Raw genomic sequence first — 16,405 nt, 5'->3', positions numbered from 1 at the left:
TCCCTCTATGCCTACTTTCTGCAGGACTTTTATCATAAATGGGTGTTGAATTTTGTCGAAAGCTTTCTCTGCATCTATTGAGATGATCATATGGTTTTTCTCCTTCAATTTGTTAATATGATGTATCACGTTGATTGATTTGCGTATATTGAAGAATCCTTGCATTCCTGGAATAAACCCCACTTGATCATGGTGTATGATCCTTTTAATGTGCTGTTGGATTCTGTTTGCTAGTATTTTGTTGAGGATTTTTGCATCTATGTTCATCAGTGATATTGGCCTGTAGTTTTCTTTCTTTGTGACATCTTTGCCTGGTTTTGGTATCAGGGTGATGGTGGCCTCGTAGAATGAGTTGGGGAGTGTTCCTCCCTCTGCAATATTTTGGAAGAGTTTGAGAAGGATAGGTGTTAGCTCTTCTCTAAATGTTTGATAGAATTCGCCTGTGAAGCCATCTGGTCCTGGGCTTTTGTGTGTTGGAAAATTTTTAATCACAGTTTCAATTTCAGTGCTTGTGATTGGTCTGTTCATATTTTCTATTTCTTCCTGGTTCAGTCTCGGCAGGTTGTGCATTTCTAAGAATCTGTCCATTTCTTCCAGGTTGTCCATTTTATTAGCATAGAGTTGCTTGTAGTAATCTCTTATGATCGTTTGTATTTCTGCAGTGTCAGTGGTTACTTCTCCTTTTTCATTTCTAATTCTATTAATTTGAGTCTTCTCCTTTTTTCTCTTGATGAGTCTGGCTAATGGTTTATCAATTTTGTTTATCTTCTCAAAGAACCAGCTTTTAGTTTCATTGATTTTTGCTATTGTTTCCTTCATTTCTTTTTCATTTATTTCTGATCTGATCTTTATGATTTCTTTCCTTCTGCTAGCTTTGGGGTTTTTTTGTTCTTCTTTCTCTAATTGCTTTAGGTGCAAGGTTAGGTTGTTTATTCGAGATGTTTCCTGTTTCTTGATGTAGGCTTGTTTTGCTATAAACTTCCCTCTTAGAACTGCTTTTGCTGCATCCCATAGGTTTTGGATCGTCGTGTCTCCATTGTCATTTGTTTCTAGGTATTTTTTGATTTCCCCTTTGATTTCTTCAGTGATCACTTCGTTATTAAGTAGTGTATTGTGTAGCCTCCATGTGTTTGTATTTTTTACAGATCTTTTCCTGTAATTGATATCTAGTCTCATAGCGTTGTGGTTGGAAAAGATACTTGATACGATTTCAATTTTCTTAAATTTACCAAGGCTTGATTTGTGACCCAAGATATGATCTATCCTGGAGAATGTTCCATGAGCACTTGAGAAAAATGTGTATTCTGTTGTTTTTGGGTGGAATGTCCTATAAATATCAATTAAGTCCATCTTGTTTAATGTATCATTTAAAGCTTGTGTTTCCTTATTTATTTTCATTTTGGATGATCTGTCCATTGGTGAAAGTGGGGTGTTAAAGTCCCCTACTATGATTGTGTTACTGTCGATTTCCCCTTTTATGGCTGTTAGTATTTGCCTTATGTATTGAGGTGCTCCTATGTTGGGTGCATAAATATTTACAATTGTTATACCTTCCTCTTGGATCGATCCCTTGATCATTATATAGTGTCCTTCTTTGTCTCTTGTAATTGTCTTTATTTTAAAGTCTATTTTGTCTGATATGAGAATTGCTACTCCAGCTTTCTTTTGATTTCCATTTGCATGGAATATCTTTTTCCATCCCCTCACTTTCAGTCTGTATGTGTCTCTAGGTCTGAAGTGGGTCTCTTGTAGACAGCATATATATGGGTCTTGTTTTTGTATCCATTCAGCCAGTCTGTGTCTTTTGGTGGGAGCATTTAATCCATTTACATTTAAGGTAATTATCGATATGTATGTTCCTATTCCCATTTTCTTAAATGTTTTGGGTTTGTTATTGTAGGTGTTTTCCTTCTCTTGTGTTTCTTGCCTAGAGAAGTTCCTTTAGCATTTGTTGTAAAGCTGGTTTGGTGGTGCTGAACTCTCTCAGCTTTTGCTTGTCTGTAAAGGTTTTAATTTCTCCATCAAATCTGAATGAGATCCTTTCTGGGTAGAGTAATCTTGGTTGTAGGTTTTTCTCCTTCATCACTTTAAGTATATCCTGCCACTCCCTTCTGGCTTGCAGCGTTTCTGCTGAAAGATCAGCTGTTAACCTTATGGGGATGCCCTTGTGTGTTATTTGTTGTTTTTCCCTTGCTGCTTTTAATATGTTTTCTTTATATTTAATTTTTGATAGTTTGATTAATATGTGTCTTGGTGTGTTTCTCCTTGGATTTATCCTGTATGGGACTCTCTGTGCTTCCAGGACTTGATTAACTATTTCCTTTCCCATATTAGGGAAGTTTTCAACTATAATCTCTTCAAATATTTTCTCAGTCCCTTTCTTTTTCTCTTCTTCTTCTGGGACCCCTATAATTCGAATGTTGGTGCGTTTAATGTTGTCCCAGAGGTCTCTGAGACTGTCCTCAGTTCTTTTCATTCTTTTTTCTTTATTCTGGTCTGCAGTAGTTATTTCCACCATTTTATCTTCCAGGTCACTTATCCGTTCTTCTGCCTCAGTTATTCTGCTATTGATCCCATCTAGAGTATTTTTAATTTCATTTATTGTGCTTGTCATCGTTTCTTGGTTCCTCTTTAGTTCTTCTACGTCCTTGTTAAATGTTTCTTGCATTTTGTCTATTCTATTTCCAAGACTTTGGATCATCCTTACTATCATTATTCTGAATTCTTTTTCAGGTAGACTACCTATTTCCTCTTCATTTGTTAGGTCTGGTGTGTTTTGACCCTGCTCCTTCATCTGCTGTGTGTTTTTCTGTCATCTCATTTTGCTTATCTTACTGTGTTTGGGGTCTCCTTTTCACAGGCTGCAGGTTCGTAGTTCCCGTTGTTTTTGGTATCTGTCCCCAGTGGCTAAGGTTGGTTCAGTGGGTTGTGTAGGTTTCCTGGTGGAGGGAACTAGTGCCTGTGTTCTGGTGGATGAGGCTGGATGTTGTCTTTCTGGTGGGTTCGTCCACGTCTGGTGGTGTGTTTTGGGGTGTCTGTGGCCTTATTATGATTTTAGGCAGCCTCTCTGTTAATGGATGGGGCTGTGTTCCTCTCTTGCTAGTTGTTTGGCATAGGGTGTCCAGCACTGTAGCTTGCTGGTCGTTGAGTGAAGCTGGGTCTTGATGTTGAGATGGAGATCTGTGAGAGATTTTCGCCGTTTGGTATTACGTGGAGCTGGGAGGTCTCTTGTGGACCAGTGTCCTGAAGTTGGCTCTCCCACCTCAGAGGCACAGCCCTGATGCCTGGCTGGAGCACCAAGAGCCTTTCATCCACACGGCTCAGAATAAAAGGGAGAAAAAATGGAAAGAAAGAAAAAAAGAGGATAAAATAAAATAAAATAAAGCAATTATAATAAAAAATAAGAAAAAAAATTATTAAGAGTAAATTTATTAAGAAAAAAAATTTTTTTTAATTTTTAAAAATAGATTTATTAATTTTTTATACTAAAAATAAGAAAAAAATTATTTAGAAAAAATTTATTAAGAAAAAAAATTTTTTAATTTTTTAAAATAAAAAATATGAAAAAACTTATTAAAAATTTTTTTAAAAATAGAAAATAAGGAAAAAATTATTAAGAAAACATTTATTAGGGAAAAAAAAATTTTTACGCCAAAAAAAAAAAAAAAAAAAAAAACGGACGGACCTAACCCTAGGACTAACGGTGAGAGCAAAGCTATACAGACAAAATCTCACCCAGAAGCATACACATCTACACTCACAAAAAAAAGGAAAAGGGGAAAAGTTAATATATCCTGCTCCCAAAGTCCATCTCCTAAATTTGGGATGATTCGTTGTCTATTCAGGTATTCAACAGATGCAGGCACATCAAGTTGTTTGTGGAGCTTTAATCCGCTGCTTCTGAGGCTGCTGGGAGAGATTTCCCTTTCTCTTCTTTGTTCGTACAGCTCCCGGGGTTCAGCTTTGGATTTGGACCCGCCTCTGCATGTAGGTCCCCTGAGGGCGTCTGTTCCCCACCCAGACAGAACGGGGTTAAAGGAGCAGCTGATTCGGGGGCTCTGGCTCACTCAGGCGGGGGGAGGGAGCGGTACGGAGGAGGCGGGGCGAGCCTGCGGCGGCAGAAGCCGGCGTGACGTTGCAGCAGCCTGAGGCGCGCCGTGCGCTCTCCCGGGGAAGTTGTCCCCGGATTACGGGAGCCTGGCCGTGGCGGGCTGCACAGGCTCCCGGGAGGGGCGGTGTGGAGGATGACCTGTGCTCGCCCACAGGCTGTTTGGTGGTGGCAGCAGCAGCCTTAGCGTCTCATGCCCGTCTCTGGGGTCCGCGCTGATAGCCGCGGCTCGCGCCCGTCTCTGGAGTTCGTTTAAGTGGCGCTCTGAATCCCCTCTCCTTGCACGCCGCGAAACAAAGAGGCAAGAAAAAGTCTCCTGCCTCTTCGGCAGCTGCAGACTTTTTCTCGTGCACCCTCCCGGCTAGTTGTGGTGCGCTAGACCCTTCAGGCTGTGTTCACGCAGCCAACCCCAGTCCTCTCCCTGGGATCCGACCGAAGCCCGCGCCTCAGCTCCCAGCCCCCGCCCGCCCCGGCGGGTGAGCAGACAAGCCTCTCGGGCTGGTGAGTGCTGCTCGGCGCCGAGCCTCTGTGCGGGAATCTCTCCGTTTTTCCCTCTGCGTCCCTGTTGCTGTGGGATCCGCGCTGATAGCCGCGGCTCGCGCCCGTCTCTGGAGCTCGTTTAGGCGGCGCTCTGAATCCCCTCTCCTTGCGCGCCGCGAAACAAAGAGGCAAGAAAAATTCTCTTGCCTCTTTGGCAGCTGCAGTCTTTTTCCCGGACTCCCTCCCGGCTAGCACCGAAGCCCGAGCCCCAGCTCCCAGGCCCCGCCCGCCCCGGCGGCTGAGCAGACAAGCCTCTCGGGCTGGTGAGTGCTGGTCGGCACCGCTCCTCTGTGCGGGAATCTCCGCTTTGCCCTCCGCACCACTGTGGCTGCGCTCTCCTCCGTGGCTCCGAAGCTTGCCCCCTCTGCCACCCGCAGTCTCTGCCCACGAAGGGGCTTCCTAGTGTGTGGAAACCTTTCCTCCTTCACAGCTCCCTCCCACTGGTGCAGGTCCCGTCCCTATTCTTTTGTCTCTGTTATTTCTTTTTTCTTTTGCCCTACCCAAGTACGTGGGGATTTTCTTGCCTTTTGGGAGGTCTGACGTCTTCTGCCAGCGTTCAGTGGGTGTTCTGTAGGAGCAGTTCCACGTGTAGATGTATTTCTCATGTATCTGTGGGGAGGAAGGTGATCTCCGCGTCTTACTCTTCCGCCATCTTGCCCCTCCCTCCAAATTTTTCTTTAAAAATGTTTGCTACCTCACATGATCTTTTTGGAACCAAGATGGTAGGTTTTCAACATCTTTTTCCTGCCTTTGGAACTGGGGCCTTCATAGTTTCTGCACCAGGGGAAAGCCCTTCTTTTACTAACTATGTAGCTGGGTCAGTATAATTCCAGCCACCCTATTGGCAATGCTAAAATGTATAACAAATACAGATGGTTAACTTGTATTTGGAAATATTTGACTTCTTATTTTAAATTTTCTATTTTAATCTGCATGTATTAGAAACATATAGATAGAAATCTATGGGACTTCCCTGGCTGTCCAGTGGTTAAGACTTCACCTTCCAATGCAGCGGGTATGGGTTTGATCCCCGGTTGGGGAGCTAAGATCCCACATGCCTCATGGACAAAAAACCAAAACGTAAAACAGAAGCAATACCAACAAATTCAATAAAGACTTTAAAAGTGGTCCACATCAAAAAAAATCTTAAAAAAAAGAAATCTACTGCGTTTGGTCTGGGCACCAGCTCATTATAGGGATAAGTATCTAAGAAGCCAGTAGGTGCCTCTACACATGGTTCTGCATCTGTGGCTAAGGTTGGTAATGCCTGAGTAACATCGTATGATGTGTCATCCTACGATGGAAGAGATAGCAAAAGTCTATTGTGTTAATCGCTTAATGGCCTGCACCTTATTAAAATAATAATATTTAATGAGCTAATTCTTTTTTCTCCTTCTTATCCACCTTTCTTCCTCATCATCCCACTCCAACACTGGATGCTGGCAACATTTATGTAAACAAAAATGGTATAATCGTCAGTGCCAATGTATAAAGTGTCATTTAGATTGTCTTCATTCCAGGGATCTTTCCACCCTTTCATATAGTAAGAGATAAGAGATTGGGTAATGACTGGGAATTGGATAATTATCTGTGAGTTTTCTTATTTTGAGGAGGGAATAGGCTGGGTGGGTTTTACTTTTAAGAGTGGATTTTAACTCAGTAATATACAGCCCTTATTCTAGGAGACGTTACTGTTACAGAGGGCATATAACAGAATTTCAAGCTACTTAAATTCAAAGTGTTTTTGGAAAAATGAGGAAATAGAGGAAGAGTAAGGAATGAGCTGAATAAATACTCAAAAATGCAAACATTCTTTGTTTCTTGAAAATGCCATAATCCTTGTAGAAGGTCTAGGCAATAATAGTGCTTTATACCTGTAAGAGTTTTTTATGGCTTACAAAGGGTTTTCACATGTGCTGTTTCAACTTGGTTTTGTGAGGTAGATGGATGATGGTACCAGTTCCAGGATTGTAGATCCGTAGCCAGGGCTCATGCAGGTAAAGGGGTCACTCCTGACCATTCAGTCTATAAGTGGGATAGTGGGGCTGGGAACTCAGATCTATGATTCCTGATTTAGGACACTTTCTACAACATGATTAGCAGTATATGTCTAAAAGATAACTGTGACTAAGACAGTCACAGGGCCTTTATTACAGGCTCTATTACTGTGGCACTGTCACCAAATAGCTATGTGATATTGGGCAAAGCACTTTATTTCTTTGGGTGTCAGTTTCCTCATAGAAAAATGAGGGTGGAGGTTTGGGGAGGACTCCATAATCCCAAAGTCCCACACTGTCCTCCACTGTGGCCCTAAGATCCCAGGAACAGGCTAGGACTCAGAGAGCTTTTCAGACCCCAATGTCTATAACTCCTTAATGACAGGCAGCAGTTTTGTGGAAGTGGGTGACACAGCAAATATCAAAAACACCTAAAGTAGCTTGCTAGTGTTGTTACCACCCCTCAGCCGTTATGGGCAGTATTAAACCTAGGGTTTCACTGCTATGGTAATCCAAGTAGTTCAGGCTGAAGACTTAGAAACAAAGCCACTTTGAAGGAGAAAGGGTGTAAGTTTGCCAGATAGATAGAGATTTTTTTTTTAAACTAGGGAAGTGAATTTCTGTTTGATAACTCTAAATATACATTAAGATCACCAGATCTGTTCAGATAATAACTGATTTAAACACTCAAAAATACACTGCCGCCACTCTCAAAAAGAGCTTATAGGCTAGTTAATGGTTAAAAAGCTGAGTTCAAAATTTCCAAAGCTTTAATAACTCCTTAGTGACTCAGTAATTTTTTTCACAGCACATCTAGCCCAAAAGAAATACCTGAGAGTTTCAATTAAGCTGTTAGGTCCGAACAACCTAATAGTAACAGTTCTCATGATGTCCAACAGATGCTGATGCATTCCCTTGCAAATTTAAAAGATCCTGCAGTGCCCCTGTGAGTAGGGTTGCCTGGTTAAATTTTCATTTCAAATAAACGATAATTTCTTTGCTGTATTTCTCAAATAATGCATATGACATACACTAAAAATTATTCATTATTTATCTGAAGTTCAAATTTAGCTAGATGTCCTGTATTTTTATTTGCTAAACCGTACCAGTGAATTCCCTCCCCAGAGTGCCTTGGCGCAGAGTTTGGAAACCACAGCCCTAGAGCCCTAGGCCAATTTTTTAACGTAAAATTCCATTTATTTTGAATTAATAAATTATATACATGAATTTTTCAAAAACTTTTAAAAAATGTAATCAAAGTTACCAAGTTATTTTGTGACTGAGTTTATGAGTGGAGATATTTAGATTATAAAGAGTGGGGTTTGTGTTGACTAATGAAAATCTGGCCTGTGCGTGTTGAGCCCTGGGCCGTACACTGCAGTTTCCCCAGTTCACCTGAGGTCACTTGAACGAAACCCAAGTGCCAGACCAAAGCCTCTGGTACCTTCCATAGGACTTGATTCAACAGCTGAAGCAAATAAAGTAATATATATATTTTTTTAATTTGCCAGCCCAATTTTATAGACGCATTCATAATTATAAGCACTCATTGGGATTCCTTCCATTTAACAACAGAAATAGCAATTCATTATGAGGAGCAAATCTGGAGGCCTTCATCATTTCGGCACTCTGGTGCTGACCTAACCACGAAATGACAACATTTTTCTTTTAGGAAGCTCAGTGGATATGCTGTATACTTTTGCCAGTTGCTCAGGACTGGACCTGATCTTTGGTCTAAATGCATTACTACGAACTGCAGATTTGCACTGGAACAGTTCCAATGCTCAGTTACTCCTGGACTACTGCTCTTCCAAGAGTTATAACATTTCTTGGGAACTAGGCAATGGTAAGTGCTCCCCTGCCCCCGCCCGGGGAACATTTCAATAATAAGGAGATTCCCCTTTGCCATTATTTGTTCCTATTTATCACCTTCTTTTTAATAATAGCAAATATGCTTTTTGCCTGGGAATATTTGTGTAAGTGCTCAATGGTGTGAGTTTGGAATTACTCCTTATGTATCCCAGAACCTATCGTTAATCCCAGTTTACGTTACATTTGAGCACTTCCACAGCTCCCTGGTTCCCTTGAGATCTTCAGGGTCACTTAGACCTCTTATGCTTGGCAGGTTGGACTCAAGCAGTTTGCTTTTACCTTTCCATTCCTTCCTCTGTTCTCAACTTGTCAATCTCAGCAACCCCATCCCAACACTCATAATGGGTTCAAGCTAGAAGTTCCGGTACAGAGTCCTACCTGGGTCAAGCTCTTGATTGTCTCCTTTGTCACTCTTTTATTGTAAGGAACTTACAAATTGTAACTAAAGTGCTAGTGATTAGCCACATTCATTCAAACATATTTACAATGCTTTGTTCACACATCAGCCGATGGAACTGAAGATGAAATGGGAAGTGAGATGTAGTAATACGATGAGCACATACTATATTCCAGGCACTGTTCTGAGCATTGAATAAGTATTAGCTTATTGTATCTTTATAATTGCCCCGAGGTGAACACAATTATGACATTCATTTCATAGATGACAAAAGAGGCACAAAAAGGTTAGCTAAATAGCTGTGTGATGCGGGGCAATTATCAGTGAGAGGAATCTTACAGGAGTTAGGATTTGAACCCAGGCAGCCTGGCTCTAGTAGGAGGTCCCTGCTCTCTTGAGACTTCTGTTCTAGAGGTAGGGAGGCAGACCGACCAGAAAGCAAGCAAAGAAGTGATGCATGTCTATAGTGGTATGTATTATGATAAAGTCTAGCAGCAGATTTTGGGATTGGGTTGCTGAGGATAACTGGCAAGTTGAAGCACTGAAAACAGAATAAAAGGAAGGGTCAAGGCAACCATATCTTAGTTAGATGCTGAACAACTTTACTGCAGCAACTATGTGAATAATAGGTCGTCTGAACCCATCCTTACCCATCTCTGTACGTCTCACCGTCCCTACTTTCTACCCATCCCCATCTCCTTCTGCTCTTCAGAGTAAGGTAAAGAGTGTCATCATGTGCCCCTCTTCCTCGGGCCCCATTTTGCAAAGGGAAGGTCTGGTTTCCGGGGTGAAGGAGAAGAGTAAGGTAATTTGGGAAGTAGATTGGACACTTTCCATGCCTCCCTCCCCTCCCTTCAGCTTTGCTACTTCCAGTCTCACATGCACACATAATTTGCCCTTATAATTCTCAGTAAGACTTTTTTTAAAAAATAAATTTATTTATTTTAGGCTGTGTTAGGTCTTCGTTGCTGCTCGTGGGCTTTTCTCTAGTTGCGGTGAGCAGGGGCTACCCTTCTTTGCGGTGCGCGGGCTTCTCATTGTGGTGGCTTCTTTTGTTGCAGAGCACAGGCTCTAGGCGCGCAGGCTTCAGTAGTTGTGGCTCGCAGGCTCTAGAGCGCAGGCTCAGTAGTTGTGGCGCACGGGCTTAGTTGCTCCGCGGCATGTGGGATCTTCCTGGACCAGGGCTCAAACCCGTGTCCCTGCATTGGCAGGTGGATTCTTAACCACTGCGCCACTAGGGAAGCCCCTCAGGAAGACTTTTAATTACATTGTAGAAATAGGTTTTTAAATGTCTTCTCCCACACAATCTTTTTTTAAAAGTAAATTAGGTTATTAAATACTGAATACAGACTATTTCCTGAATATCCACTAGTTTAATATCCCAATTATTAATTTCCAACTGTTGTATTACCCCCAATACTTCAGTTATATAACTTATATTTTTATTTTCCTGGAATATCTTCTTTATAACTAGAGATTTTACTTTCCTTGACTTTGGAGTCTAAGTTTTTGTAATACGAAAAATGCTTTGTTGCTTTTATATGCTGCTTTTATGTTTGCTTTTAAATAAAAAATTTTCTAGGTAAGTAATTATTTTGCGAATTGCTGTCTTTCAGAACCTAACAGTTTCTGGAAGAAGGCTGGTATTTTCATCAATGGGTTGCAGTTAGGAGAAGATTTTATGGAGTTGCATAAACTTCTACGAAAATCTGCTTTCAAAAATGCAAAACTCTATGGTCCTGATGTTGGCCAGCCTCGAGAAAAGACTGTTAAGATGCTGAAGAGGTAAGAGCTAGAGGAAGCAGAACCAATTTTCTTAAATATAATATTTTCCTTTGGTGGAGAATCCTCAATAAACCCCCTGTTATTAAACAATTTGTTCCCTGACTAGAAGGTTTACCAAAAGAGGAAACATTGACTGGCTCAGAATACCAAAGATTTTGGGGCAAATGGCACCTGTGATAAAATTTGTATCAGAATTAGGAAGTTTGTGTTGCTTTATCCTAAAGTAGTAACCAGCCCATTTCTAGGGAAAACAACTCTTGTGCATTTATTGTTCATATAAGGATTAAGTGATAACATAATAGATTTTTTTTTCTAGTTTCCTGAAGGCTGGGGGAGAAGTGATTGATTCAGTTACATGGCATCAGTAAGTATGTCTCCTACTGTTAATACTGAGAAAGTAAAGCTAGCTTTACTTATTACCTAGTTTTCAAAAAATTGTTTTCATTTAATTACTAATTGACTTTATAGTTCCCGATAAGAAACTGTCTCAAGCAGCATTGTACTAGGATCTTAATATTAATAAAACAAAAATTTAAACTTGTTTTAAGTAATGTGGTAGTTTCTACAAGATCAAGGCACACTATCGTTTAAGTCATGGAATAGATGTAGCTAATAGTAGCTAAAACTAATATGCTTGCCAAAGAATGGGTAACCCACAAATACCTGCATTTGTGACTATGTTTTCTCAAGACAGAATAAGTGGTCCCCTTTCATCTTGTTCTCTCCTTAGTAGAACTTCTGCTTTTTTTTTTTTTTTTTTTTTTAATAGCACAGGGGTGGGAAGAAGTAGGAAGGAGGGCAAGGGCAGCCAATTAACTTAAAAGCAGAAAGTAAAGTTTGTTACTTTTTCCTGAATATTTTCTGAATAATTTAGCTACTACTTGAATGGGCGAATTGCTACCAAAGAAGATTTTCTAAACCCTGATGTATTGGACACTTTTATTTCATCTGTGCAAAAAATTTTCCAGGTAATAGTCTTTTTTTTCTTTTTAATGTAAAACCAGAGTCCTTATTTTGTAGTCTAGCTAGTCCTAAATTCTACAGGTATATAAATTTATATGTTTTTCCAATTTTAGAGAGCAGGCACTAGATCTTATTCACCTTTAGTTCCCCTTAGTATCAGGTCTTACCCATGTATGTTGATTAGAAATTAAAAATACTTCCAATAGCCTTTCGGTAGAATGAACTCTCATAGTCCATAAGAAAAGAATGTGATTATTTACATTCCTTCCACACCTAGTATTCCAATAAATGTTAATTGCCCAAGACCTAAATGACCATGAAAATATTTTGTAACTATATTGAACCGATGGATCTGGGAATGCAAGGTTTTGAATATTGAATAATCTTCAGCACCATATTTGGTCAGCTTGTTTGCAATCACTGTGGAGATTTTCCTGTTCCGTACATAGGCTGTTGAGGAGACCAGACCCCACAAGAAGGTTTGGTTAGGAGAGACCAGCTCTGCGTATGGGGGTGGAGCGCCCTTGCTGTCCAACACCTTTGCTGCTGGCTTTATGTGAGTGAACTTGCACTTGTCTCAGGGACCAAATAGCATTCTCCTGTTCTTCTATTCAGTTGAAATAACTCGTCAGACAAAAATCTGGTCAAAGACAGTTTCTGTGGCTGAGCTCCAAAGTTTGTGCCAGATTTTGCAAGAAAATGATTTACTAAAGTTGGTTGGACATCTTTAACATGTGCCCAAATTAATCATTGTATGAATGAGCTGCTTTAGAAGTTTTGTTCCTTAATTATGGCCCATAAATATGTCAAGCATTCCTTTCTCTAAAGAAATACATTGTAAAAGAGTGCATCAAGAGCCTTGACTCTGAGAAGGATTCTGAGTACATATAGCTCTATTCATAGATTCCCAAGAAGTTTAGAGCCTGGAAGTATGAGGTCACACCCGAGGGGCTACCAATGAATTTAAAGATTTACTAAATCACCCCCTTATCCAAGCACCACAAACTTGACTGCTTTAAAACCAACTGGTTTACTTACATTTCATAACTCGGTTAACACTCTTAGTCTATAGTTCTACATGCTTATATTGAGCTTTATTCTCTTTCCTCTCCTACCCTCATTCTTATAAGCCCCGACTAGAGCACACATCCCTTATGCTTGTGGAGGCATGAGGAGTAGAGGAAAGAAAGGAGATGTGTGTTTTGCCACTGACTGAACACGGGGGGAGGAAGTGTCCATAAAAGCTTAGGGGTGATTCTACTTATTTCGCATTTTAGTACTGCTGACCACCAGCAATCCTTTCTTCAGACCTCACATGGAAATGCGGGTGGGGAGGCGGCGGGTGGAGGTGGGAAGGGCGGGTGTGGATCCCACAGGACGGAGAATAATTGTCTATAAGGGTGGGCGTTTGTCTACTCCGCTTTGTACATGTTCTCCTACCCTGATAGGGACTCCTATAGCATATTAATAGTCTCCTAGGATTTGTTATCATGCAGAAGTGTGAGAACACGTGAAGTGAAGGATAGTCTCTATTTCATCTGAATGACTTATTGATAATTAATACTACTTTTCTGGCTTCCTGTCAATTCCTCCCACACGGAGGAATAAATCAGAATAGTGTATAGTTAAAACTGAGTTATTTTGTTTGCCAAACTTGAAGGAAGCTTGGCCTCACTCTGTTCCAGGTGGCTGGATAAATTGGGCCTGTCGGCCAGAATGGGCATAGAAGTGGTGATGAGGCAAGTGTTCTTCGGAGCTGGAAACTACCACTTAGTGGATGAAAATTTTGAACCTTTGCCTGTAAGTGACCATTATTTTCCTATTATCTTGAGTAGGTTAGAGTATACTAAGGGCTCCCTGTATTAACCTTTTATAAATAGTCAATTCTCTCAATAAATTCAATGCTCTCAATAAGTAGCCAAACCATGGAAAGATGAATTAGAAGAAACCTTAGAGATCACTCATTCTAACTTTTTTGTGTCTCAAGAAATTGAGACCCAGAAATAATGTTTTTAATGTGGGTTATTTGGGGCATGGTGTGGGATTTTTAAAAAAAGGAGTAATTTGAAATTTTATGACTTCAATTTTACAAGATAAACTTGAATCAAATGTTTTGCCAAGTAAATCAAAGTTAAAATTGCCTGTAGTATCCAAAGTTTCAAAATTTTTTGTCATGAAATCATAATTTATTTAACTTTAAGATAAGCTAGTACCATGTATTTGTTCAAAAATATCACCATAGGATTGGCTATTTTGTTAATAATCTTCAAGATATTTATGAGTAAAGTCTCATTTCCATCCTACCTCCAACTACATCTGGTACTAAATCAGGAAATATAGCCTTTCTATTTAAAAAGCCACCTGGAAGATATATATATCTAAAAATTGGGATAGCATAGATATAGCCTGAGAAGTATGACCTTGATTTTTAGAGTCTAAAATAGCATTTGAGAATATCTATTTTCTAAGAATAATTCCTAAGGGAATTGCTTGAACATTGTAGGAAAGCTAAGAAAGTCTGCAAAAAGCACATGCCAAAATATAAGCTAGGCTTTTGTGGTTTGTAGATAGATTTCCCCCCAAAATTGCCTTTAGTCTATAGTGGTCCAAGCTCTTGGAGCACACTGTACATAACTTAAAAAAAAAATTTAGCAAAATGTCTTTGCACAAAATGGAATCTATCTTCCCCAAGTATATTATGAGTCATTTATAAAATGAGTTAAACCAAATGTGATCATTTCATTAGACAAATATCCAAAATCTACTACTGGCCCCTTCTTAAATGGACCTTGAACAAGGAAGAGAAATAAATAGTTTCTTCACAATTTGCTTCGAGTCCAATGCCTAGAAATTAGCCAGCCTATCCTGTCACTCTTTGTAAATAGTACCAGCTATTTATGATGTTATCTAAAGCTTCTTAGCCAAACATAAACTTTTGGCTTAAGAATTCTTTGTATATGTGCTAAATATACTTCTTCCTCAAGGTTCACAAGTCAGCTAGAAAAACTTGCAAGAGTAAATGTTACCTTTGACATCTGCAGAATCCTAGGGAATTCGCAAAACAGTCCTGGAAGGTGGCAAGGAAGGTATCTTAGATCCATTTTTCAAATGAGGAAGTTCAAATTGAGATGAGCTTGTGTGATTTGCTGGAGGTCACACAGCTGTCTCATTGTTACTCTAAAGAATCCTGTACAAATCCTGGCTCTGAGCCTGCTTTCTACTCCCAAGTCATGGAACCATGCTACGTCTCCTTTGAAAACATTTTATTGATTCTCTTCTTGTCTCCAGTGAAAATTTTGAAGTTAAGCAGAGAAACAAAAGCTGTTTGCCTGTTGAGTCTACCTTACCCAAGCTCAAGAAGGAAGGGTTGGGGTATATATATATTGAGTGGATTAAAAAAAAAAAAAAACTTTTTATTATGAAAAATTTCAAAGTAGAGAGAAAAGTATATGAAGCCCTAATGTTGTTTAATCTATAATCGTACCCACTCTTTACCTCCCACCTACTGGATTACTTCTAAGCAAATCTCAGGTATACCACTTTATCCATAAGTATTTCAGTATGTATCTCCTTTGTAAAAACATAACAAAATATAATTATCATACTTTAAAATATGAACAATAATTTCTCAATATCATTAAATATTTAGTCAGTGTTTCACATTTTCCTTATTGTCACAAATGTTGTTTTTGTGTTTTTGTTTTTTTTGTATCTTATTACTCATCCATTTTTTTTTTAATTAATTTATTTATTTATTTATTTTGCCTGTGTTGGGTCTTCGTTTCTGTGCGAGGGCTTTCTCTAGTGGTGCCAAGCGGGGGCCACTCTTCATCGCCATAGTCATCCATTTTATACACATCAGTGTATACATGTCAATCCCAATCTCCCAATTCATCACACCACCACCCCACCCTCCAGTCACAAATGTTTTTAATTGTTGGTTTACTCACATCAGAATCCAAACAAGGTCCATATATTGTATTTATTATATCTCTTAAGTCTGTTAGTCTTTAAGTTCTCTCTCCCTCTCTTTTTTTTGTCCCTTGGAATTTATTAGAGAAACCAGGTAATGTTATATAGTGTTTCCCACATTCTGGATTTTGCTAAATTTATTTCTGTGGTATCATTTAGCATGTTCCTCTGTCCCTGTATTTCCTGTAAACTGGTAGTTAGACCCAGAGGCTTGATTTTTGTGGGGTTTTTTGTTTTGCAAGAATTCTTCATAGGTGATATTGTGTGCTTCCATCAAGAGACACATAATGTCTGATTGTCTCTTTTTTTGACCTTGATAGCTAGTGATGGTCATTGCCTAATGCACTGCTTTATTGGGCAGGGGTTGGGGGTTTACAAGGTTTCAGAGGAAATTGTTTTAGTCTCTTAAACAGAAGTTTTATTTTTAAAACTTGGCTTTTTGTGTGCGTGTGAGTGTGTGTGTGTGTGTGTATGTGTCTATATCTAAAAGTTTTGCTTTGAGCTTTGAATTCTTGGATGATTGACAACAAAGAATATTTAAACTGTCTCTGAGCAAGGAGTTGCATCCTTGAGATTTATCTCCTAGCACGCATAGCCCTCTGAATTGTGGAAGTGAAGTCCTCCAGTGATAAAAAGCAGCAAACAAGATATTGCCCTCAGATTCGTGGTGGTAATGCAGACCAAAAGATGAATCCTTTTAAAATAGCTCTAGGATAACAGTCACACTCTTTGTAGGATAACTATTTGCTTGACACTGTTTTTGTTAAAGAG

The 16,405-nt window shown here is 39.6% G+C and overlaps 1 protein-coding gene across 2 annotated transcripts in view; it reads left to right on the top strand.

The window, feature by feature from the left end:
- Positions 1 to 16,405, top strand: part of HPSE (heparanase) — a 46,738-nt gene that overhangs the window by 16,678 nt on the left and 13,655 nt on the right. The window contains exons 4-9 of one of the 2 annotated variants that reach the window (XM_061192447.1): positions 8,318 to 8,491; positions 10,531 to 10,699; positions 11,016 to 11,063; positions 11,574 to 11,667; positions 12,112 to 12,218; positions 13,348 to 13,462. In XM_061192447.1, the coding sequence (XP_061048430.1) occupies positions 8,318 to 8,491; positions 10,531 to 10,699; positions 11,016 to 11,063; positions 11,574 to 11,667; positions 12,112 to 12,218; positions 13,348 to 13,462 (707 nt within the window). The remainder of the gene's footprint in view (positions 1 to 8,317; positions 8,492 to 10,530; positions 10,700 to 11,015; positions 11,064 to 11,573; positions 11,668 to 12,111; positions 12,219 to 13,347; positions 13,463 to 16,405) is intronic. The other variant, XM_061192449.1, reaches the window with a different exon arrangement.

This window comes from Eubalaena glacialis, chromosome 5 (assembly GCF_028564815.1).
Source record: "Eubalaena glacialis isolate mEubGla1 chromosome 5, mEubGla1.1.hap2.+ XY, whole genome shotgun sequence".
Classification (NCBI taxonomy): domain Eukaryota; kingdom Metazoa; phylum Chordata; class Mammalia; order Artiodactyla; family Balaenidae; genus Eubalaena; species Eubalaena glacialis.
This window is presented reverse-complemented; position numbering and strand designations above follow the sequence as displayed.